At 62.8% G+C, this 22,887-nt stretch overlaps 4 protein-coding genes across 6 annotated transcripts in view; 2 read left to right on the forward strand and 2 right to left on the reverse strand.

Annotated features, from left to right (window-relative positions):
- Positions 1-860: 860 nt before the first annotated feature.
- Positions 861-6,514, reverse strand: HTRA2 (HtrA serine peptidase 2). Its single transcript, XM_017839062.1, is given in 8 exon segments — positions 861-1,224; positions 1,499-1,594; positions 3,635-3,704; positions 4,326-4,434; positions 4,865-4,897; positions 5,101-5,300; positions 5,303-5,571; positions 6,156-6,514. Coding segments are annotated over 8 exon segments (1,299 nt in total). The 5' UTR covers positions 6,512-6,514; the 3' UTR covers positions 861-1,058.
- Positions 6,515-6,862: 348 nt separating this feature from the next.
- On the forward strand, positions 6,863-16,034 carry AUP1 (ancient ubiquitous protein 1). The gene is made up of 12 exons (XM_017839064.1): positions 6,863-6,955; positions 7,216-7,353; positions 7,807-7,957; positions 9,110-9,297; positions 9,404-9,476; positions 12,040-12,113; positions 13,004-13,070; positions 13,656-13,761; positions 14,118-14,264; positions 14,416-14,579; positions 14,733-14,821; positions 15,905-16,034. Exons 1-12 carry the CDS (start codon positions 6,906-6,908, stop codon positions 15,951-15,953), a joined length of 1,296 nt encoding a protein of 431 aa, XP_017694553.1. The 5' UTR covers positions 6,863-6,905; the 3' UTR covers positions 15,954-16,034.
- A 492-nt stretch (positions 16,035-16,526) lies between these two features.
- On the forward strand, positions 16,527-18,650 carry LOC108509561 (BCL2/adenovirus E1B 19 kDa protein-interacting protein 3-like). 3 transcript variants are annotated; one of them, XM_017839057.1, is made up of 6 exons: positions 16,527-16,701; positions 17,225-17,348; positions 17,428-17,557; positions 17,628-17,722; positions 17,793-17,942; positions 18,294-18,650. In XM_017839057.1, the coding sequence occupies exons 1-6, from the start codon at positions 16,614-16,616 to the stop codon at positions 18,340-18,342; spliced, it is 636 nt and encodes a 211-aa protein (XP_017694546.1). In that variant the 5' UTR covers positions 16,527-16,613; the 3' UTR covers positions 18,343-18,650. The 3 variants fall into 3 exon arrangements, with proteins under 3 accessions (XP_017694546.1, XP_017694544.1, XP_017694545.1); XM_017839055.1 differs by lacking the exon at positions 16,527-16,701 and having other exon boundaries at positions 16,796-17,348; XM_017839056.1 differs by lacking the exons at positions 16,527-16,701; positions 18,294-18,650 and having other exon boundaries at positions 16,796-17,348; positions 17,821-17,936.
- A 268-nt stretch (positions 18,651-18,918) lies between these two features.
- The window catches only part of LOC108509570 (dedicator of cytokinesis protein 2-like), a 49,763-nt gene continuing 45,794 nt past the window's right edge, over positions 18,919-22,887 (reverse strand). The window contains exons 46-53 of the mRNA XM_017839070.1: positions 22,117-22,293; positions 21,894-21,977; positions 21,671-21,808; positions 21,245-21,330; positions 20,668-20,818; positions 20,316-20,427; positions 19,752-19,885; positions 18,919-19,680 (exon numbers count right to left, since the gene is read on the reverse strand). Coding sequence (XP_017694559.1) covers positions 19,591-19,680; positions 19,752-19,885; positions 20,316-20,427; positions 20,668-20,818; positions 21,245-21,330; positions 21,671-21,808; positions 21,894-21,977; positions 22,117-22,293 — 972 coding nt within the window. The 3' untranslated portion in view covers positions 18,919-19,590. The remainder of the gene's footprint in view (positions 19,681-19,751; positions 19,886-20,315; positions 20,428-20,667; positions 20,819-21,244; positions 21,331-21,670; positions 21,809-21,893; positions 21,978-22,116; positions 22,294-22,887) is intronic.

Below are 22,887 nucleotides of genomic sequence, written 5' to 3' on the forward strand. Positions count from 1 at the left end.
AGCCCCGTCACGGGCAGGGCCTGGCCCGACACCCGCATTCCTGCCATCGCACCGGGCCCGACACCCGCATTCCTGCCATCGCACCGGGCCCGACACCCGCATTCCTGCCATCGCACCGGGCCGGACGTGGCCGTTCCGGGCTGCCCTCGCCACAGAGCTGCTGCCTCCCGCCGCCACGGGAGCAGAGGGGGGATCTTCCAGGAAGGCAAGGAACGGCTGGAGCTGCTCCTTCCCAGAAGGGCCGGCCAGGCAGCTGCACAGCACAGGGACGGGCCCAGCTGTCCCCAGGGGCCGGGTGTGTGTGGGAGCGGACACTGGGCTGGGTGGGACAGGCAGAGCCCTGGCCCAGCTTCCACCCTTGGCCCTCCCGAACATCAGGGCCAGGACACGCTGCCTTGGCCACGGCAAAGTCCAGCATCAACACCCCTTTCACCATGGCCTGGAACGCTGCTGCATGGGAGGGGATGTGGGCACAGACCTCGGAATGTTCACAGAGCTCCCAGCAGAAGCGATGTGACCGGTTGAACACGGCACAGCCACAGCAACACGGAGCAGCTCGGCTGCACTCCAGGGAAGAACTGCCGGTCCCAGAGCTGCTCCAGGGCTGCTCTCACCACAGAGGGGCTGCATGAAGCTTGACAGCTGCCAGGCTGGTACAGATGGAGGAGTGAGATCCCAGCTGCGTGGGTACTGAGCAGGTGGCAGGACACCACTAACACTGAGGAGGTCCCTGGGGGCACAGCCAGCTCCTCCCCACCTGGAAGGTCTTGTGTGAGCACTGACAGGAGGGGCAGGGTCCCATGCGGCCTGGCCTCCAGCAGGCAACTGCTGCTGTTGTGAGAAGGTGATGTGGCATGGAGGCCCCTAGAAAAGTGCTTTATTTTGAGTACAGAGGGAAACTGCTGCACCACAAGTCACCCAAGCACCGGGCTGGGCCCCTCTCCTGGCTCCTTCCAGCCCTGCATGAGCTCTCGGGCCCTGCCTGGCTGGCACAGACACAGCTCAGTCCTGCTCTCAGCCCCAGGCCAGCACTGCCGGTCAGCACCGGGCAGTCCCCACTACTCCGTCACCTCAGGCACGACGCTCACCAGCAGCGTGTCGTGGCCGCGGCGCACCAGCATGGCCAGGTTCTGCTGCGTCCGCACCGCCTCGTACACGTCCTCGGCGCGCCGCGACACCGCCCCGTTGATCTCCAGCACCACGTCACCGGCCTTCAGCCCAGCCCTGCGGGGAGAACACGGATGGAGCACAAAGTGGGCAAAGCAGCCACTCAGCTTCATCAACCCTGAAGGATGGAGGGGCAGGCACAGGAGCCTTGGGCTGTGGCACCAGGTGTTCCTCCAGCCAATGGGGACATCCAGCCTGGGCAAGGGTGCCCAGGTGGTTTCTGCTGCAAGGCCCAAGCCCTCCTGCTCTGGAGCAAAACACATGCAGCTAAACACATCCCCCCTGGCACAGCTGCTCCCTCACACGACCCGAGGCACAGGGCAGCACTTACTGATGGGCCGGGGAGCCGATGATCACCTTGTGGATCAGCACACCGTAGGACACGTCGGGGAAGCTGGGGTCACGCAGCTTCAGCTCCGCCAGGATGCTGCATAGTGGGAATTGGTGTCAGGGATGGAGCTGGAAGCAGAGCAGGGCTCCCACCCCACCCCAGCTGCACAGGCTCAGAGACCAGACACAGAACCTCCCCTCCTGTGTCCCTGCACACTGCTGAGTACAAGCACAGCTGCCAGCCCCAAACACCACCACCACTCTGTCAAAACAAAGAGGACAAGAGTCCCAGTGGCGCCAGGGAGAGCTGGAAACTACTGGAGCAGCTGCCATCTGGATCAGAGTTGTGGTGATGCATGTCCCCACATCACATCGCTCTTCCCCGTGTCAGACCCAGCCCTCCCCTGCTGCAGTTTCCCTTCTCTGCCCTGGTTGGGCAGGACACACAACACAAGCCATGACCCTCTTCCTGCCAGACCTGTCACCAGAGCTCTACCCACATCTTTCCTCCGGAATCTAGAGACTAAATAATCCCAGTTCCTCCAACTTTCTCACAGATTTTAAGTTTTCTAAACCAAGCTTAAACTCTGCATCTCTCACAGCTCCACTTCGGACTCTCCCCAATATCTTCTCATCCCTCCTGAACGTATCCAGAAGTGGATGCAGCACTCCAGTTGGATCTCCCCAGAGTGGAGAACAGCATTCTTCCCTCAAACACTGCAGCGGCTCTGATCCCTGCAGCCTCAGACACTCACAGTCTCTGCCCAGCTCTGCTCCCACCAGGTCCCTGCTCAGCCAGTCAGGGCTCCTCATATGGCAGTGGTCCGTGCAGAGCTCTACTGCACTGTCCCACAGCTCAGTGCAAGCTGCATCCCTTCCTGACAGAACAACGGGGTCTGTGCCGTGCCCAACACAGAGCTTCCCCTTCCTGTGCCAGGGAAAGGTTCTGGCCTTTGCAATGAGCGTGTTCAGACCAGTCACCCTTTTCCAAGGCAAGCAACCCCTTCTTGGAAGACCTTCCCCCTGGAGACAAAGAAGCCTCACAGTCAGGTGGTTTCCCTGGACCGGTTCACTGGCTGTGCGGAAGCTGGACCCGCTTCCCAGGAGCCACGTCTGACGCATTTCACGCTGCTTCCTCACAGCCCCTGTCCCGCAGCGTGCCCAGGGAAGCAGAAGGAGGCTGGGTTCCCACATTCCTTGGGTTCTGCCGAGTACCAGCACCATCTACTGGGCACCCACCGGGGCTGCCGGCAGTGCTGGCTGTGCCCCCACCACCCCCCTCAGGGGACACAGAGCACCTGCTCCTCCCTTTGAGGCCAGGCAGGAGCCCCAGAGGCTGCTCGTGGCGCCCAGGCATGCAGGCAGCCCACAGACCCAACCAGCCCACGGGAGTCACGAGAGCTTTAGGAGGGCAGAGCATGGCCCTGAAAGGTGTTTGCCCAGCATGGCACAACACCACCCCCAGCAATGTGCTGAGCCCCACAAAGCAGCTGAAGGTCACCTAAAGGTGGCTGCAAGAGCCAAGGAACAGGAGCAGCTGCTGTCCTTGAGAACTGCTCCCAGAGGTGAGAGTGCAGGTCCTGTTCGCTCCTGACATTGGTCCTTCATGGACTCACAAAATTGTTTGGGTTAGAAAAGATCTTTAAGATCAAATCCAACTGCTCCCCCCCAGAACTGCCAAGACCACCACTGACCATGTCCCCAAGTGCCACATCCACAGGGCTGTTAAATCCCTCCTGGGATGGGGTCTCCCCTCCTGCCCTGGGCAGCTGTGCCAGGGTTGGACAGCCCTTTCCAGGAAGGAATTTTCCCACTATCCAACCCAAACCTCCCCTGGCACAGCCTGAGGCTTTTTCCTCTCATCCTGTTGCTTGTTCCCCAGGAGCAGAGCCCGACCCCCACCTGGTTGCACCCCTCCTGTCAGGAAGTCGTAGAGAGCCAGAAGGTCCCCCAACAAGCCTTGTTAGACCAGTCTGGAGTCTAACCACAACATGAGCACAAAGAGATTCAGGACTGAAAGTTTAAGCTGTGGAGACAATCCTACCAAAACCAGGCACCTTCAGTTAGTTGGGAAGATCCCATTACATGCCTGCCCCAACAGGACCAATCTTTTGGCCCCTGAGCTCAGGACAGGCACCTGGGAGTGAGGGTCAGCATCATCACCCCGATGTACCGGCGCTTCGTCTCTGCATTGCCAAACCAAGAGCCTGTCGAAGGAAAGGACACGGAATGTCATGGCTGGAAAACAGAGACACACTCAGAACAGTGCTGGGCTGAGCCCCACAGCCCTCAGGGCAGGTAGTGTGTGCAGAGCCATTCCCAGTCCGTACAACAGCTCAGTCCAGCTCTTGGTACCAGCGACAGTGTTACAGGTGTTGCATTTTGCACTGACTTTGCTTCCACAGTTTGTTAGTTTTTTGACTGAGAATGTCCCTCCCTGGCATCACAGGAGAACCAGAGAGAAATCTGCCTTAAATAATTCTCACACACAGAGGCACAGAAAGAGGCAGCATTCCACATGGTCAAATGAAGGACTTGTCCTCTACACTACCACTGAATCCTACACCTGGACTTCCACCACTGCACACCAGATGCAGGTTACTTAGGACACCTGACCTGCAGCAGAGGCAGGCAGCTGTGGGCAGGGCAGCAGCAGCAGCACAGCTTTCCAGTGGCACAGGAGAGTTTCATGCCAGATGGGACCCTAAAGGCTCCTTCTCCCACTCTCCTTGCTCTCATGTGGAAGAAAGGCTTGGAGCCCAGCTGTGCCAGAGCTTCCCTTTCTCATCCTGCTCCCCCAGCACCCGAGCAGGGAGGCTCCCACTCACTCTTGCGCTGCTCCTCCCTTTGCAGGAACTTCCGGAGCCGGTCGGAGGGGATGGCAAAGGAGATGCCCGATGTCACCTTCATGGTGTTCACCCCAATCACCTCACCATCCTGCAGGGAAAGGGCACTGGGATACCCAGCCTGGGTCACTGTGGAGAGCAGGGGAACTACTGCACCAGCCTGAGGTCCCAGCTGCGTGCCCACCCCTTCCCAGGCTGCTGCCCCTGTGTCCTGCCTGACCCTGCCAAGGCTGGGCAGGGCCCAGGGGCTGAGCCCACCCAGCTCCTCACTCTGCCCAACCAGCACCAGCCATGCCTCACTGGGCAGGGCTCAGCTCTGCCAGAGTTCCATCGGCTCTGGCTCCCTCAGATGCTGCACAGGGTTCCCATGCCAGGCTGAATCCTCCTCCTCACAGGGAGCCTGAAGGACTCACAGGCCCTCCCTCCCGGCACCCACAAGCGCTCCCGTAGAGGGGCACAGAGTGAGGGGCACACAGCACATCTCTACCCCAGCCAGCAAGGGGACAAGCAGCAGGACTCACCAGGTTGACGAGGGGGCCCCCGGAGTTCCCAAACTGCAGCAGAGGAGAGAGAGCGAGCAGACCATGAGAACCCCGTCCTGCACGGCAGCAATGGCAGGAGGCCGATCCCAGGAACTGGGTCAGGCTGATCCCAGAGAGCCCGGGTGACCGGCCAGAGCCCCCTCAGCTCCCCGTGCTCCGTGTGAGCCCCCTCCTCCCCCCAGCACCCACAGCCCTGCCCAGTCCCACACCCTTACATCGATGGCGGCGTCGGTCTGGATGTACTCCATGTCGGAGGCGGCCAGGCCCAGCTCGCGGCTGCCGCGCTGCGCCGAGCTCACGATGCCCGAGGTGATGGTGTTCTGCAGCGCGAAGGGGCTGCCCATGGCCACCACGAACTCGCCCTGCCGCACCTCGGCCGAGCGGCCCAGCGGCAGCGTGGGCAGCGGGTGCTGTGGGGAGCAGGACGGTGAGCAGGAGGGGGGAAGGGAGGGTCCCCACGTCCCCACACCGTGACACACACCTTGGGCTTGATCTTGATGGTGGCGATGTCGGCCACCTGGTCCACGTCCTGCACCACGGCGTCGTACTGCTCGCCGCTCGCCAGCTTCACCCGCACGCGCCGCCGGTTGGCCACCACGTGTGCGTTGGTGACGATGAGCCCGTCCGGGGACACCAGGAACCCCGAGCCGTTGGAGATGGGCACGTCCCGGCCCAGAAAGGGGTGCCTGCGAGGGGGGCACAGGTCAGGATGGGTGGCAGGGACCCTGCGGGGTCTGGTGGGGACTCCAGGGACGGCAGGTGGGGCCACGCAGATGGGTAGGGCTGGGAAGCAGCAGGGAACAGTGAGGATGTCTGGGCAGCAGCTTTTCCCATTGTGAGGCAGAGGGTGTGACACCGGACACAGGTGTGACCAGGCTGGAGGGCAGAGCTGCTGCCCTGAGATGCTCCAAGAGGCTGGAGGTGCTGGATGGTGAGACTATGGAGTGTGAAGGGAAATAAATGCAAAGCGGTGCTCCTGAGGAAAAGTGACAAGGCAGCCTGGAAGGCAGCTCTGCTGGACGGTCCCGGAGGACAAGGAGGTGGCAGCGGTGGGTGGCAGCCGTGTGTCCCCGCGGCGTGTCCCCGTGTGCCAGCTGCGTGCACGGGCAGCGGGACCGGGTCGGTTTCTCCCGCGGCACTTGGGGGACCCCACTGGGACGCCGTGTCCGGTTCAGGGACACAGGCCAGGGCGGCTGCAGGAGAGCCCGGCGGAGGCTGCACTGCGCAGGGAAGCGGGGGATCCCTCCCGCGGACCGCCCGGTGCCGGCACCTGCCCACGATCTCCACGTAGACCAGCGCGGGCGCCGTTTTCTCCACCACGTCGGCGATGAAGTTGAAGGCGGCGCGGGGCGAGGCGGGCGGCGGAGCAGGCGGCGGGGCGGGCACAGCTGCGCTCAGCGCGGGCCGCCGGCGCTCCCGGGCCCACAGCAGCACCAGCGCCGCCGCTCCCGCGCCCACTGCCGCCGCCAGCGCCCGGCCCCCAGCGGGGGCCGGCGGAGGAAGGGGCGGGGGTGGTGGCGGTGGCGGAGGAGGCTCAGCGGCCCCGGTGAGTGCTCGGCACCAACGCAACGCTACCGGCGGAAGCGGGACCCGCGGGACACGCACTCTCCGCGCCGCCGCCGCCATGCTGCCGCTGCCGAGCGGAAGCCCCGCCCCGCCGGGGCGAAACCCGGCCGCGGGGCACGCCGGGAGCTGTAGTCCTGGGGCGGGCCCTGGCGGGAGCTGCTCTCCGCCGCGGAGCACGCCGGGAGTTCTAGTCCCGTTGGGATCTGTGGCCTGACCGCCAACGAGAGGCGCAGGTAACCGGTAGCGCCGGCGGATCAGGACAGAGCGGGGCGGTCCCACTGTCAGAGCCGCTCGCCGGGCCCGCCGGAGCGGCCGTCAGGGCGAGGGAGCGGCGGCGCGCGGTGCAGGCTGGGAAGGCGGCGCGCTCCCAGGGTGCCCCGCGCGGGCCGGGCGCGCGGCCGCGGGCAAGATGGCGGCGGGTGCGGGGCGGCCGTGAGGCGGCGGCGCGGCGGGGATGGAGCCGCCCGCGGCCCCGGGCCCCGAGCGGCTCTTCGATTCGCACCGGTGAGCGCCCGCCCGGGGCCCGCGGGCCGGGGGCTCCCAGGGGAGCTGCGCGGCCCCGGGGCCCGCGGGGGGACAGAGTGTCTCGCGGGAGCCCCGTGGGGAAGGTCAGGGTGAGCCGTGGGGGGATCGGGGATGCCTCTGGTGGGCTGCGAAGGCTCCTTGAGGGGTCTCGGGAGGTTCCGCGGAGCGGGGGTCTCGGGGGGCCCTGGGGCTCGTTCCGGCCGCGCTCAGGCGGCCTGCGCCGCTCTCTGCCCCGGCAGGTTCCCGACCGATGGGTTTCTGCTCCTGGCCCTGTTGCTCTACGCGCCCGTGGGGCTCTGCCTGCTCGTCCTGCGCCTTTTCATCGGTGTCCACGTGTTCCTGGTCAGCTGTGCCCTACCCGACAGCGTCTTGCGCCGGTGCGTGACCCCGGGGGGCCCCGGCTGCTGCCCGAGGCGGGGTGTAGGGCGGGAGGGCGGCCCCGGCCCCTCGGGGTCCCGGGCCGGGGGGCTTGGTTGAGGCAGGGGGCTGTGGGGAGCTGTGCTTTCGAGACTTATTGTCCCTAGGAGCCCTGGAGGTGCTTCTTCTGCCAAGCCCAGAGCTGGTGGTCACCTCTGGAGTGCTTAGGAACTGGTCTGGAGCGTGTGGATCAGCTGGGTGTGCTGCTCAGGAGTTCAGCGAGCACTTGATGCCCCGTGTTCCAGTCCTAGCCACAGCCTCCCAACAATTCCTGCCCCAGATGTGCCATTTCCATTTGGTCTCAGTGTTCTTTGTTCAGCCACCAGAATTCCCAGTTCCCCCCGTCTGTTGGATGTGTCACCAGCAGCGGCTCTGATGGCAGGACTTGAGGCAGGCCCTTGTCTCCCTCTCAGGTTTATTGTCCGTGTGATGTGCTCCGTGCTGGGGCTGCTGGTGCGGCAGAACGACCCGCGGCTGCGCGGGGCCGGCGCCAAGGTCTTCATCGCCAACCACGTCACCCCCTTTGACCACAATGTCGTCAGCCTGCTCACCTCCTGCAACACGGTAAGGGCTCCTCCCCGGGGGCAGGGCACGGCAAGTGCTGCCCAGATTTGATGTTGGTGTGGTCACAGAGTCGTAGGATGTTCAGGGCTGAAAAGACCTTAAAACCCATTCAGTCCCACCCCCTGCCATAGGCAGAGACGCCTTCCACTAGACCAGGTTGCTTCAAGCTGTGTCCAACCTGGCCTGGGACACTTCTAGGGATGGGGCAGCCACAGCTTGTCTGGGCAACCTGTGCCAGGGCCTCCCCACCCTCACAGAGAAGAGTTTTTTCCTAATATCCGGCCTAAATTTCCACTGCTACAGTCATATCCATTACTCCTTGTCCTATCACTCCAGTCCCTGATGCAGAGTCCCTCTCTGGCTTCCCTTTAGGCCCTTTCAGATCCTGGAAGGTTCTCCAGTTCTGAGTTACTAACCCAGGGTTGCACAAGCCTTGAGGTGTTTTCTGTGGCTCAGTATCTCTCTTGGGCACTGTGTGAAAAAATGGAACAGAGTGAGGAGGAGCAGGAGTAGTTACAGTGGGTGTTGATTTTGGTGGAAGAGCAGGTAGATCCCAGCAGCTGTTTCCTTCTCTGGCCTTTTGGATCAGGGGGTCAGGGACAGGGCTGGTTGTGGGGTTTCCCTCAGCACTGGATGCTATTTTGGGTGGGGCAGCCAGGTGCATGGAGGGTGCTGAGGGAGCTCTGTGTCCATGTTGCTTGGGCTGTTCTGGGCTGTCTGTGCTTTCCTCTAAAATTCCCTGTGTGTGGAGTTCCTGAGTCAGCAGGCTCTGGGTGGATCTCATGTCCTGCACAGCCATTGATTTGCCCCTGACCTGGAGAGGAGGGACTCCTGGAAGCAGTGTGTGTCCTGCCAAGTGTGTCAGGGACTGCTGTAGAGAACACAAGGAACACTGGCATGGGGGAGTCTGTGTCTCTGGCAGGCAGGGTACAGTCTGAACTGAAAGTTTGGAATCTGATTCCTGTGGAGTCAGGGCTGGAGCAGGTCCTGAGGCCTAGCAGTAACATGTTCTCTGCCACCAGTGCTGCTGGCTCCCAGGTGGCCCTCAGCCCCAGAGGGGATTTTGCTGATGAGCAAGAACTTTGTCATTTGGGAAGATGACTGGGAGGGCTGGGCAGGGCAGTTTCCTCCTCACCCCTGTTTTTCCTGCAGCCTGCACTGAATGGTGCCCCAGGGTTCATCTGCTGGTCCAGGGGATTCATGGAGCTGGGAGTGATGGGCAGCAGGGCGGAGCTGGTGGATTCCCTGAAGGAATACTCGTCCCAGCGAGGGAACCCACCGCTGCTGCTGTTCCCGGAGGAGGCGGCCACCAACGGCCGGGCCGGGCTGCTCCGCTTCAGGTGCGGGAATTCCCACGGTGGGGTGGCTGGGGGTGGCTCCAGGGAGCCGGCGTTCTTGCAGCGGGGTGGCTTCAAGGTCATTCACTGCGGAATTCCTCCCTTCCAGCTCCTGGCCCTTCTCCATCCTGGATGTTGTGCAGCCCGTTGCCCTGCAGGTCCGGAGGCCGTTGGTGGCGGTGGTGAGTTGGGGACGCAGGGATGGGTGAGGGGTGGGTGCTATGCCGGGCTCTAGGTGCTACCACTCATCCTGCTCCTGCTCTGGAGCCTGTGGTGTGGCCTGGCCTCGTGTCCTGGGACCAACTGCTCGGAACTGATGCTGTTCCCAAGTGCCTTTCCCAGGAACTTGGCCCACTCAGTACTCCCCTAGTTACACTGGCCAGTGTGACACATTTGGTGGCCTGGCTGGCTGTCACTGTGCCACTGGTTTCCATGGCCAGTGCTATGTCCTCTCCCCTTGGTGAGCTCCTTGCTGTGAAAGACCAGCTCCTGCCCTCGTGGTGGGGCCGATGTGCCAGAGGTCGTGCAGGCTCTGGAGGCTCGCCCTGGGCACAGCCTCAGGGACATGGTGCAAGAGCAGCCCCAGACAAGGGGCAAAGTTCACAGTGGCAACAGCAGTGCTGCAGAAGGGATTGCAGGGAAACTGATCCCAGGCTTTGCTGAATTTCTCATTTCTTGATGTCAGTTTTGGGTCTGCTTGGTTAAAAGACCCTGAACTGTTATATTTGTCTGACACTCGAGTTAGTTCTTTGTTCTGTATCTCTCTAGAACAGCAGGGCACAATGGGCAGAGTCAAAGGCACTTCCCAGCAGGTCGCAGAATGTGGTGCCCACACTAAGGCAGCAGCAGGTGTTTGAGGGTGAGACTCTGCCAGGGATTCATGTTCCCCCCATGCTGGCTGGGGCTTTGGCAGCACTGAGGTCCCCAGTTGTGAGGTTCAGGTTAGTGAGTGGCAGAATCCAGGTTATAACTGATCCAGTGACCATGGAGAGCTGCCAGGCACAGCTGTCCCTTGTGGGTCTGCTGTGTCTGTAGGAGAAAGCACAGGAATCCCTGGCGGGGTGAGGAGTCAGCTGGATGTGTGCAGGGATGGGAACTGCGGGAATGCTCGGTGAAGCTTTGGTCACTCCTGCCAGGGCAGGGGGACTGAAACAGAGTTCAGGGAGGCCACAAGCATGAGGAGAACCCAGAGAGCAGCACTTATAGGTACTTGACTCGGTCAGCTCCAGAGAAAGGAAGCAGTGAGGCTGTGGAATGGATTGGGGTGACTGTGGATATATGGCTGTGGATGGCTGTGGGGGGCTGCTGCACACTGGGGAAGAGGCTTAGGAGTGGAGAGTGGTTGTTTTGTTGTGACAATGCCCACAGCAGGCTCTGCAGGGCCTGGCACTGAATGCTGCTACTGCACAGGTTCTGTTCTGGGTTTTCCAGCAGTGAGGACACTATGTTTTTGAATGACCACTCCAGAGATATGGGAGAGCTCTTCTGTTCTGGACAGTTTATAGGGAATCACTTATGCTTTTTGGGGTTTGGCTCTTCTGAGAAGTTCTGAGATGTCATAAGTTGTGTGTTTGTCTGTGCATCCCTTCCCTCGTGCAGTCACAGGGAACAGCATGTCTGTGTGGAGCTGCTGGTTACAGTCACTTCTTGGCTCAGGTTTTATCTCCAGAGGCTGAGCAGGACTTCGTACTTTCTGCACATTGGCTGAGTAAATTCTGGTGGATTTCTGGTGTGATTTTAAATCATCAGAAAATTTGAGGACTGGAGATGTGGTACTTCAAATGGTTCAATCAGCGCTTTACAGAAAGCTTTCTTACAGACTTGTGTGATATCTATCAGACACTGGGCTGAGCAAACCGCCAAATTTGGAGTAAAGAATTTTCTCCAGCTCTGGTTGCCTGGAATGGTGCAGGAGCATGCTGTTCTGTGGCACAGGCAGCGTAACTGAAACCTGGCTCTGGGCATCACTACAGGCAGTTAGGTTTGGGGTTCTGAAATGTGTTTACCCAGGAGATGAGGTTTTTCTGATTCCCCTGTGGCTGAGCTTTGTGTGCTTTACCCAGTTACAACTCCTCTTCATAGTCTGTGGGACAAACCAGGCATGAGCCTATCTGAGAATCACAGAGTCAATGGGATGGGAAAAGACCTCTGAGACCTCCGAGTCCAACCATTCCCCCAGCGCTGCCAAGGCCACCACTGACCATGTCCCCAAGTGCCACATTCACATGGCTGTTAAATACTCACAGGGCTGGGGACTCCACCACTGCCCTGGGCAGCCCTTTCTAGGAGGAATTTTCCCAATATCCAACTAAACCTCCCCTGACACAGCTCGAAGCTATTTCCTTTGTCCTGTCACTTATTCCCTTGGAGAGCTTACAGGAGTTGGAACATCACCAGCAGCTGTTCCCACCACGATGAGGAAGGATTGTTCATGGTTCTGAGGGAGTGTTAGTAGGTCTTCAGGCATTTTTAGTGCTTTCTGAAGGCACAGTCTAGCAGGGAATGGAGGGTTACTGAGGGAAAGCCTTGCTGCTGTCTTAGTGGAAGGAAAAGGTGACTGCGAACAGTGAAAACTGGTGATGACTAATGATGAAACTGCCCTGGGGCTTGCCCTGTGTGCACTGGGTTTGCTGGTCCCGCTTTCCCAGTTCTCCACCTCTGCCCACATATCCATGACTCGCTGCCTGCCTGGCTCCCGGCAGCTCCTGTTCTGTGTGTGGGATCTCACTGTGCTCTCTTCCCCAGAGCGTGGCCGACTCCTCCTGGATCACGGAGCTGCTCTGGACCTTCTTCGTTCCCTTCACAGTATATCAAGTAAGGTACTATGTCTCTCTTTTCTGTTTGGGGCAGGGTTGGGGTTGAGCGGGGCCCTGACGTGTCTGTGGCAGTACGAGATCCTTTGGTCTGTGCTGATGGCACCCTCCCTGAGTGCCTCAGCAGGGCTGTGGTTGGCACCATTTGGGTCTGGCCAGGTCCAGCTCCTGGACCTGCTCCTGGCTCCTGTGCTGTGTTGGGAAAGGAGAGGAATTTGTCTCTCCAGGCTTTTAGATCAAGTTTCCCGGTGTATTTTTAAAACTGCTTTGCAGTGATTTACTCCAGGGGTGATTCTCTCAGGCAGCACCAGCCTCCACTGTCCGTCTGTCCCTGCAATTCCTCAGGAGCTGCAGGGGTGGTCCAGAGGGGTGGTGCAGGAGTCGTCCAGACCCCTGCCCTGGGCCCAGGAGAGCCCGGTCTGGCTGAGTAGCTCTGGTGTCATAAGGGTTCCTAGGCAGTGGAAGGGGCTGGGAGTCAAATGCAGGGATTGAGGTATTTCAGCAAAGAAAAGCCTTGTGCTGTAGCTTTCCCTGGCCGTATCTGCCTGGAATCTGGGTGACCTGTTTTCTATTCCCATGTAAATGGCCGTGGCTCCTCACTGGGGCCCTTCTGGGAACTGTAGGAGATCCTTCACATGTTACATGTGAGAACTAACAGAGCTCTAGTGAGCCAGTTCTGTCTCCTGAGCTGAGCCATGCCCTGGGTTTGGGAGTGGGTGTTGGGGTTTGATGGTCTGGTGGGGAGAGGTGTGGGTTGGGCAGGGGATGTGGAGTTGGGGGTGTGCCCGGCACAACTGCTCCCAGCAGGTGCTGGCCCCAAGGGCCATTCCCCATGGGGCTGGCTCCAAGGGCTGCTTCTGGCGGGGCTGGATCCATGTGCTGTTGTCCCCACTCAGGTGGATGCCGTCTGTCCCCAGGCGAGCGGACGAGCCGAGTGAGGACTTTGCGCTCCGAGTTCAGGAGGTAGGAGAGTGATGTGGGAGAGGGCTGTAGGGCTGGTGCAGTTGAGGATGGGCACAGAGGAGAGCAGAGGGCAGGCAGAGTTGCAGAGGGCATTTCTGGATATGTTTGTGTGATGGGAGCTCTAGCCCATATTTATTGCCCCTTACAGGTACTCGATTTTTCCATGGCCTATTTGCCACCCCCCACTTAGCCTTTCTGCAGTTATCAGGACTCTCTCCATGTACTTTAGGCCTTTCACTCCCCTTTCCTGATGCTACAAATCAAATAAAGAAATTGTTTCTCCACCCTTCCTGTATGTGCTGGGTACTTCACAGCTCCTGTACCAAAGATCTCGTATCTCCCTGTCAGCCCGTTTTGGCAGGATGATACTGCTACTCCTGCTCCTTCATGTGCTCCCTGCCACACTGAAATGCATCCCTGAGGCCGTGGAGAAATCGATTCCCAGCCCTCTTGCCCTTGCTGTAGCTCCATGCAGGCCTGCACCCCGACACGCTCCCCGGCACAGGGGGGCTGCCTGGGCCGTGTGTTGTGCATCCTGTGTGTGTTGTGTGCCCCGTGCGTGTGACTCCTCTCTGCATTGCGCAGCTCTTGGCCATGGAGCTGGGTGTGGTATCCACACGGATCACCGCCGCCGACAGGACTGAGCACATGAAGAGGCTGCGGCACACGTCACGGCTGCCCTTTGCCCCAGGTGGGTGTCCGGGGAGGGGGGCTGTGGAGCCCTGGGGGTGTCCTGGCTGTGGAACTGCCACCTGGGCTTGCCTGTGTGGGGGCCTCAGTCTGTTCTCAGTGACTCATGCATGGAGTGGGAGGAAGAGGAGGACCAGGAATGTTGGGGCGCTCCCTGGGAGAGGGGCTGCCGGTGTGCTCTGGTCTGGGGGCTGTACTTGGCAGGGGGGGAAGGAGGGGCCCACGCTCCTGGACACAGACATGGGGGGTGTGGGCAGGGGGTCCAGCTTTCACGTCACACCAGTTTGTACTAAAGCAGGGCTGGTGCAGCTGACAGGCCTTTAGTCACCCTCCTGTGCCCACTTCTTTCTCCTGCAGCCTCGAGTCAGCGCCTGGTAGCCCAGCCCAGGGTGCCCCCCCACCTGCCTGGAGGTGCTCCTGAGGACGTGCAGGTTGTGGCCATGGCACAGCAGGTCAAGGAGGTGCTACCTCACGTGCCCCTGGAGGTCATCAGGACAGACCTGGGTGAGCAGTGCTGGGGTGTCAGGAGGGACGCAGGGGGACCTTCTGTGGTGTGTGGGACCTGAAAGCAGAAACCTTGTCCCTGTTGCACTGGAGCACAGTGGCAGCCAGGATGGAGCATCCAGATCTCTAAGGGATTCCTTTGTCCCTGCAGCCCAGACCAACTGTGTGGACACCACGATTGCCAACTTGCTGGAGGGGAGAGTTTCCTTCTTCCCTGAGAGTCAGGAGGCTGGTACTGACCTGCCTACCCTGTCTACCTCCCAGGCTGCAGCTGCTTCTGGCATCCAGGGCTCCGTGGCTGCGCCTTCTGCCAAGGTACTGTGGGCTTGTGCATCTCCCTCATCTGGTGGCTTGTGTTCAGGACTAGCCAGGGGCATGGAGCACTGACCTGATGTACCAGGGCCTTCCAGAGCCAAGGAGGCTCCTGCTTTGTCTGTCTCCTGACGGCTCCTGTGCTTTGTCTTCCAGACAGCTACAAAGCAGTTTGCGAAGTCCCCCGTGGAGCGTCACCTGTCCTTGCAGGAGCGGAAACGAGCCTTGTACGACTATGCCAGGAGGTGAGAGCACCCCAGGGCTCCCCTGCCAGGGCCCTCACGACTCCCCCTGCCCAAGCCCCCAAGCCGTGGCCCCAACAGCACCCGAGATGCCCCAGGCTGTGCCAGCTAGGTGGTTCCCAACCCCTCCTACCCCCGTCCACAGCCCAGGGCTGTGGGAGGGGGGCAGGTGATTGTCACCTTTCCAAGCGTGCGGCCCTGTGTCATTCCTGGGAAGTGCTCTGTGCTCATAACTGCTGCCAGGCCTCTGGTTTTGGGGGCTGAGGGGTTGGAGCTGTTTTCCAGAAGCACTGGGGAACAAAGCTGAGCACAACCAGCCTCACTAGGCTCCTCAATGTGACTCGTGTCTGGCTGACAGGATCCCCTGTGGGACTGGGTTTTTCTGAGGTCACACTGGTGCCCTGGCACCCTCGGTGTGGGCAGGACATTCCTGTTTGGCACCATGGACAGCGCAGTTAACTCCGGTGTGAGGGAACAGGGAGCAACCTGTGCAGATTTTGATGAGGCAAATCCTGGAACAAGTGGCCAGCTCTGGTGACTGGTTGTTTTAGAATGATACAGAAAACTGAGAATGAGTTTGAGGGGAAGTTAAGTGTGCCTGCGCTTGTTGGGCACTGAATGGCTGGGGCTGTGCTGAGGGAACCATCCTGTCAAGAAACCCTAACTGGGAAACCTCATCCTGACAGCCAGGCAGGGGCCTGCTGGGGAGCAGGAGTCAGTGTGAGTGGGGCCGGTGTGGGTGGTCCCTACAGCCCCTTGCAGGCCTTGCTTGGTCCGTGCTCCGTCGAGCTTGTCCCCAGTAGGGACAGTGGCTGTGGCTCTCCTGGAGCAGCTCTGGCCACTGTCACCTGTTTCCATGGGCTCCAGGCGAGCTTGGAACGGAACCGGAGCCAAGGTGCAGCCGGGGAGCGCACGGCCCTGGGGCACTGCAGTGTGAGGGTCACTCCCACTGCCTGGCCCTTCGGGTCCCAGTCCCGGTCCCTTAGGGTTGCCACCTCTCTCTGGCGGCCCTTCCCCGGGCAGGCTTCGCAGGGGACATTCGGGCGGTCCCGGGGCGGTGGTGTCTGAGGGCGCTCTCTCCCGCAGGCGGTTCGCCGAGAAGCACGGCGTGGCAAGGGCCGGCGGCAGCCTCTAACGGGCCCAGGCCGGTGGCGGCCCGTGAGCAGAGGCCCTGCCCGCACCGGCCCGGAGCCCGTGACCGGCCCGGAGCCCGTGACTGGCCCGGAGCCCGTGACCAGCTCGGAGCCCGTGACCGGCCCGGAGCCCGTGACCGGCTTGGAGCCCGTGACCGGCTCGGAGCCCGTGACTGGCCCGGAGCCCGTGACCGGCTCGGAGCCCGTGACTGGCCCGGAGCCCGTGACCGGCTCGGAGCCCGTGACCGGCTCAGAGCCCGTGACCGGCTCGGAGCCCGTGACTGGCCCAGAGCCCGTGACCGGCCCGGGCTGGCGGCGGCACCGGCGCGCGCGGGCCCCACGCGGACGGGACGGGCGGGGCGGGGGCGCCCCCTGGCGGCGAAAATAAACGGCGGCAGCGTCCGGCGCGACTCGGGCTGTGCGGGCACCGGGAGGGGGCGTGGCCAGTGGGGGCGTGGCCAGTGGGACGGGGGCGGGCCCGGCCCGGCTCCGTGCGGGTCCGCACGCGCCGCGGCCGCCGCCTGCTCGCGCGCCGCACGTAGGCGCCGCTTAAAGGGGCAACGCGGCGGGGCCGCCGCCCTCGCGGCCGGGCGGGCTGCAGCCCGCAGGCGGAGCTGGTGCCCTTTTAAGAGACGGCCGCCCAGTGCCGGTGGTTTATTTACATGGGGGCTCGCGGGCGTCACGTGACTGTCAGCGGCGGGGGCTGCGCGCGGAGCATCCGCGGGGCCATGGCGGGAACCGGCGACGACGGTCTGGGGGGGCCCGGGGGGCACCGGCCGTTCGGGGCTGTGGGGAACCTGGGCGGGCTGGGGAGCAATGCGGGGCGGGGGCGGGCAGGGAGGCACCGGAGGGTTCGGGACAATGGGGCACCCGGGTGGTCCGGCGGGCACCGGGGGCTTCGGGGCACTGGGGAGTCTGGGGGTCCCAGCGGGACTGCCGTGCACACATGGGGGTCTGGGCTGATGTGCCACGGGGATGGGGGCGGGTCAGGGGGGAGCCCGGGCCGGGGTCCTGTGGGGGCTGACATGCACCGGGTGTCTCAGAGGGGCTGATGAGCACCGCGGGGGCCGGGGCAGAGGCAGGCGGCGGTCCCGAGGGAGGAGGGCACGGCGAGGAGCAGCCCTGGGGCCCGTGGGACGTCCCGGGTCGGGAACCGCGCTTGGTGCTCCCGCGGTCTCTGGGCAGGGGTGTGGGGTGTGCCGGGGAGGGCGACGGGACGGGACGGGGTGCGGGGGTGGGCGGGGGGCAGCGCGGGGGCTGACGGCCCCTCCAGGCTCCTGGGTGGAGCTGCGCTATGGCCCAGGCTGCCCCGAGCCGGCACCCTCGCCGTTCTCCTGCCACGCTGACGTGGAGCGGATGCTGCTGGAAGCCCAGCTAGAGACGGAGAGCGGGGACGGGTGAGTTGCAAGGAGGAGCCGGGACCCGGAGCTCTGCCGGGCCAGGCTGGGCTCGGTGACCGAGGGGGTCTGTTTGCAGGGCCCTGCTCGCGCTGGACACTCCAGCCTGGGATGACAGTGGAGCTGGGCAGGCGAGCGAGCAGTCAGGGGAGAGTGAGGTCCTTCCTGCACACAGCCAGCCCCCACCGGGCTGCCCCCACCCCCAGCAGGTAAAGGAGCTGTCCCCTACCCTTCTGCACCCCTGGGCCCTGCTCTGACCTGCCCTGTGTCTCCTTCCAGGGGGATATGCTGGAGGAAACCAAGTGGAGACAGCGACTCCTGCCAGCGTCCCTGGGCTGGGCCTGTACCCGCTGCCCCCGGTACCTGTCTCCAAAGTAAGTCTTGTGTCCCCCACCAGCATATCCTGCTGTCCCTGTGCCCCCATTAACCCTGCACTTTTCCCAGGGAATTTGCCTTTGTGTGCTCCCCCCAGCCTGTGCTGTGGAGCCTGCAGGGAGGTGCAGTGGGGAGGAAGAAGAGACTTTTCAGTTCAGAGCTGCTGCTGCTCTTCATCCCCTCGCTGCTGCTCAGCCACCTCCTGACCCTGGGGCTGGGGTGAGTGTCGAGGGCGAGTCTCACCCTTGGGCTGGGGTGATTGGGGGTCCCACCCAGGCTGTCGGGGGACCAGTCCTGGGAGCACAGGCAGGCTGGGCCTACAGTGGGTGTCTGTGCAGTCGGGGGCTTCCTGGGTGCCGCTGGCTGCCCTGATCCAGAGGAATGTCCCCACAGGAAGCTTGGGGAGGGGGAAATGCTCCTGGGTTTGGGCTGCTCATCCTTGAGTGCTGTCCTGCACCACTTCTCCCAGCAGCTGCGGTGGACTGCTGCCATCTCCCCTTGCTCCTGCCTTGCTGGAGCCCAGCAGGCTGTGCCCATGCTCATGCCTCACAGTTGCTCTCTCCAATCCAGGATCTACATTGGGAAGCACCTGGCAGCCACCTCGGCCAACCCCCTGTGAGGAGCCCTGTGCTGCCCCGCTCGGTGTGCAGGGGGAGCCCGGCACCTGCACAGCCCGACCGCTCCCAGGCTCCATGTCTGTGGCACGAGGTGCCGCCTCCCCGGGTACCTCCTGTAGCCCCCACCTTGGGAGCTGATCCCCCTCTCCCACGTAGACAGGAACCTGCTGACAGCAGCACCCAGCCGCAGGCAGCCCCTGCCCTCCCCAGCCCCTGGTTACGGGTCCAGGTCCCCTGTAACACAGACTGTAAATATGACTGAGCCCATGTCAATAAAGAGCCCTGTTCCAGCTTGGGGGCCCAGCAGTGAGTCCTGTCCCTTTGCCTGGTTGGTACAGCTCGGCTCAGGGAGTGACTGTCAGGCTCCCAGGGGGCCCTCCTTGCTGCAGGAGGGTGAGTCCCTGCACTTCAGGGTGCTGGGGTGGTGCTGACTGGGGGTTGGCCCAGGTGAGCAGGGGCATTGCTGGGGCTCACAGGGGTGCCCAGCTCCACGCAGGTGCCAGCTGATGTGTTTGCCCTTTATTAGCTGTGGCTCTGGGCTGGTGTGGCAGGGGCTGAGCACGGCTGGTCGAGGCAGCAGCACCTGCCTGGTGCAGGTGCCAGGTGTGGCCATGAGAGGTGGGACTGCACAGCACGGGGTTGCCTAGGCTCACATGCCTAGGCTCACCCAGCTGGCTCCTGTGCAGTCACAGCACCTGGGCCAGGAGTGTGTCCCAGTGCTGCAGGATGGGGTGGACAGATGAGGGACAGGAGCTGCCTCTGGAGTGGAGAGCGGGAGGGAATTGCTCAGAAATGCTGCTGGGAAGGTGGCTGGTTCCCTGCCTGTGGTGCAGTGCAGGGAGGAGGGAGGGCACAGTGGCCTCGTGGGTACAGTGGCCAGACGGCTGGGGTGCTGCTTGGGTGGGACTCAGCACAGCTCTGGTGGCAGAGTTCTGACATGGGCTGGAGCAGAACTGCTGCACCTGAGCAGGATGGTGAGGGCTGGTAAGAACATCGGGGCAGGGAAGTCTGGAGGCAGGTGGGTCCTTGCGCCAGGGGGCACCTGGAGGGCAATAGCCAGAGTTGGCAGGAGACAGGGTGGCGGTGCCCGGTGCCAGCCTGGGCATTGGGTGCACAGAGATCCCATGGCTGCACCGGATGCTCTGGGTGTCGATGCTGCAAGGGTGGTCCAGCAGGTGAGGGTCAAGCAGGGCCCTGGGGTCCAGCAGCCAGCTGGGCAGAGGGGCATCATGGGCAGGGGTGGCACCGGGTCAGAGCTGTGACATTCGCTTGGACTTGGGGAGTGGCAGCGGCGGGGACTTGAGGCCTCTGTTCCCGTCTGCTGTCGGGGATGTGGAGGCCTACGAGCAGAGAGATGTTATGGGGCTGGGGGAATGGGGGCTGGGGCCAGCCGGTACCTTCCCTCCAGTACCTTCCCTCCGGCTGTGGCGTTGCTCTGCTCCAGGAACGTCTCATACACCGCGGGGCTGATCTTGCGGGGCAGCGGTGGGACCTTGCTGGCACTTTTCACACGGCCACCGAAGCCAGTGGGAGATGGGGACAGCCCTGTGCAGGCAGGGGAGGTGGGCTGGGGGGCTTGGCCATCCCAGGGGACCATCAGTGTGCCCGGGGCTGTCAGTTCCCAGGGCTGTCAGGGCCAGTGCTCCTGCCTGCAGGAGTGTGGGGCCTGGGCAGCAGGGTCAGGGTGCCCTGGGATGTGAGCCCAGCCAGGAGCGGGGACGGCTCCCACTGGGAGCTGCTCTCGGCACCAAGACCCAGCAGCACAAGATCTGGGATCGATGGCCGCCCCATGGGGAGCATTTGGTGGGAGATGTGCCTGTGCTCCCAGTCTGTGCCACGGTGGGGACAGGGGGGAGAGGGTGAGGATTCCTCTGCTGGAGTGCAGAGCTGAGGGTGCTGGGGGGGCAGAGCCCTGCTCGTGGGGCTGTTGGGGCTCAAGAAGGTGCCCCCCGAGCCGTGCTGGGGCGGGGAGTACCTGCAGCACTGGGCTGAGCACCAGCAGCAGCTCGGCTCGGTGGGGGCTGTTTGCTGTCGGAGCTGCCCGGGCTGCTCTCACTCATGTTGTGGGACAGTCTCCACTTCTCGTCCTGGGGCACAGAGGGGAGGCTCAGCACCTCGAGGGGCCAGGCTGGATGGCAGCCCTGCATCTCCAACCTTGGGCCCCTCCAGGCCCTGCTCCTGCCCTCTGCAGCAGGGGCTGCCACCAGCCCCATGAGGGGTCCTGTTCGGGCTGGAGTCTGGTGCTGCCAGCTGGGTCAGGGGTCTGAGTGCAACAGGACACCCAGGGAAGTGCGGGCTGGGGGGGCCCAGGGAGACACCAGCATCACCTTGGGCTCTGGCAGCTCCGAGATGGACCGGCACACGTCCTGCCGCCGGGACCCGAAGAGGGAGCTGGAGCGGTTCTCCCGGTGCTCGTTCCTACGGTCCTCACTCTCGGACGTGCGGGGAGCAGGCTTTGGGGTCAAAGGTGCCTCTGTGCTGTGGAGCAACTGGGGCAGGTGAGGAGCAAGGGGTGGCAGGGGAAGGGGGAGCAGGGCTACGCCATGGGCTGGCCATAGCACTGCTGGGAGCAGCCGCCCTCAGCCAGGCACCAGCACTGTCTGCAGCAGAGCTTGGTGGGGGATGTTCGCAGAGGACAGACATGCGTGGCTCAGGTGACAGTGGTGTCCAGGTGGGGGCTGCACGTGGGGTGTCTCTCCTCCATGCCCCCTATAGGGACAGGGCCACTGTGGTGGCATGGCACGATGGACCCCTGAGATGTGCTTGACATAAAGGGAAGGCAAGAGGGCAGAGGACTGGGGAGATGGGAGAGAAGCACCTGGGGCAGAGCAGAGTGAAAGGCTCAGCAGGGAGGGGTGAGGGTAGAGAGAGCGGGTGGCCAGCACTCCCCACCACAGCACTTGCCTGGCTCCAGCATGGCTCAGCTGGTCGCAGTCGGGTCCCCAGGCCATGGACCGGGGTCGTCCACTCCGCTGGTCCTCAAAGAAGACCTGAGAGCACAGGGAGCCTGAGACACAGCCAGGAGGGATGAGAGGGCAGAGCCTCACGATCCTTCCCTGGGCTCGGCCAGGGCCAACAGTGCCCTCTGACCAGTCCTCCTGCTGTGCCAGTGCCAGCCACCCTATAGCAGTGCTGTGCCCCTCCTGGGGCAGGCAGGGACCCTGAGGTCCCCCTTGCACAGTGACCCTCACCCTGTTCCTGCCCCAGCTGCAGCCTCATCCAGGTGCTCCCTGCTGCCCCACACCTTGGTTTGTCCAATGTCATGCAGTGCCACGCACTGCCCGTGTCCCCCAGCAGTGCCCACCCTGTGCCTGCTGCCCTGGCACTCACCATCTCCCGCACCCCGTACTGGCTCTCCACCTTGGCCCGCAGCTGCTCGAAGCACTGCTCCATGCGCTCGTGGAAGGGCCGCAGGTCCTCTGTCACCTTCTGCCCGTGGATCCGGATCCCCTCTGCCAGCAACGGGGTCTGTGGGAGAACGAGGACAGGTCCCCCTGGGCTTGTGGGGCTCCCTGGGACGGGGACACCCCGGGGCAGGTGTCCCTGCCTGTACCTGCCAGGCGATCAGGTCCTTCAGCTTCTCGATGTTCCCTGCATCCCTGGGGTGCTTTTTCAGGTAGGACTCCTGGAAAAAGGCCTGCAAGGACCCCCTTCAGTCCCACTGCCAGGCTGGCCCAGCTCCACACAGAGTGAGATGGCAGAGTGGTGCCAGTGCCTGTGGCCACCAGCCCCGGGCGTGCCCGGCCGGCCCCGGCACAGCCCCTGTGTGTACTCACTGCCTCGTACTTGGCGAAGCCACCCATGACAGCAGGGTCCACGATGCCATTGAGCAGCATGGAGAGCGGGTTGATGGGCAGGCTGGGGTCGTTCTGGTGCCGGTTGATCTCACTCATGATTTTCTCATTGGTTTTCATCATTGTCTCAATGGCGTTTTCCAGGGGGGAGATGATGGTCTGTGTGCAGGGAGGGGAGGTCAGTGCCCACTGGCCCAGCCACCTCCCCCCCTAGTTAGGGCTGGCAGGGTGGGCTCTCCCTGGACCCACAGGAGGGACCCCAAGGGCTGCACATCTCACTCCATGAAGCTCCTCAGACCCTTGGCACTGGGTGCTTGGGGCTGAGCCGAGAATTCACAGGGACGCACTGGCCGTGCTGGTCCCTGCTCCCAGCACAGGCTGCCCCAAGGTCAGTCCTGCGGGCATGAGGCTGCAGTGGCTTACAGGAAACCTGGTTAACCATCGGTGTCACTTTGGGGGTGCAGCAGTGGCAGGCACAGCCTGAGCACCGTGGCAGAGATGTGTGTGCAGTGCTTGTACAGCCGTATGTCCCCATGCCCACAGCATCCTGTGACAGCCCAGCCAGGGCATCCCAACAGCCCAGCCAGAGCATTGTGTGACAGCCCACTAGGGCACATCACATCTCCATTGCTGTGGCTCCTGAGCCACCCTGGATGTTGGCCAAGCACCCGCCTCTGACAGAGGCACAAAGCCCACGCACAGAGCCTTGGCAGCAGCTGCTAACACCCCTCCACCCTCTGCTGCTCCCCACAC

The sequence above is a fragment of the Lepidothrix coronata genome, unplaced genomic scaffold (assembly GCF_001604755.1).
Source record: "Lepidothrix coronata isolate B3197 unplaced genomic scaffold, Lepidothrix_coronata-1.0 Scaffold372, whole genome shotgun sequence".
NCBI classification, from domain to species: Eukaryota; Metazoa; Chordata; class Aves; order Passeriformes; family Pipridae; genus Lepidothrix; species Lepidothrix coronata.

What these genes read in the sequence shown, in the direction of transcription:
- LOC108509561 (XM_017839055.1), top strand. Translation starts at nt 16,927, where the DNA reads ATGGGGGCGGGTCAGGGGGGAGCCCGGGCCGGGGTCCTGTGGGGGCTG. An exon ending in GCTGCCCCCACCCCCAGCAG is followed by an intron (nt 17,558 to 17,627) that starts GTAAAGGAGCTG and finishes GTCTCCTTCCAG; the next exon opens with GGGGATATGCTGGAGGAAAC. An exon ending in CCCCGGTACCTGTCTCCAAA is followed by an intron (nt 17,723 to 17,792) that starts GTAAGTCTTGTG and finishes CACTTTTCCCAG; the next exon opens with GGAATTTGCCTTTGTGTGCT.
- AUP1 (XM_017839064.1), top strand. Translation starts at nt 6,906, where the DNA reads ATGGAGCCGCCCGCGGCCCCGGGCCCCGAGCGGCTCTTCGATTCGCAC. An exon ending in TTGCGCTCCGAGTTCAGGAG is followed by an intron (nt 13,071 to 13,655) that starts GTAGGAGAGTGA and finishes TGCATTGCGCAG; the next exon opens with CTCTTGGCCATGGAGCTGGG. An exon ending in GGTCATCAGGACAGACCTGG is followed by an intron (nt 14,265 to 14,415) that starts GTGAGCAGTGCT and finishes TTGTCCCTGCAG; the next exon opens with CCCAGACCAACTGTGTGGAC.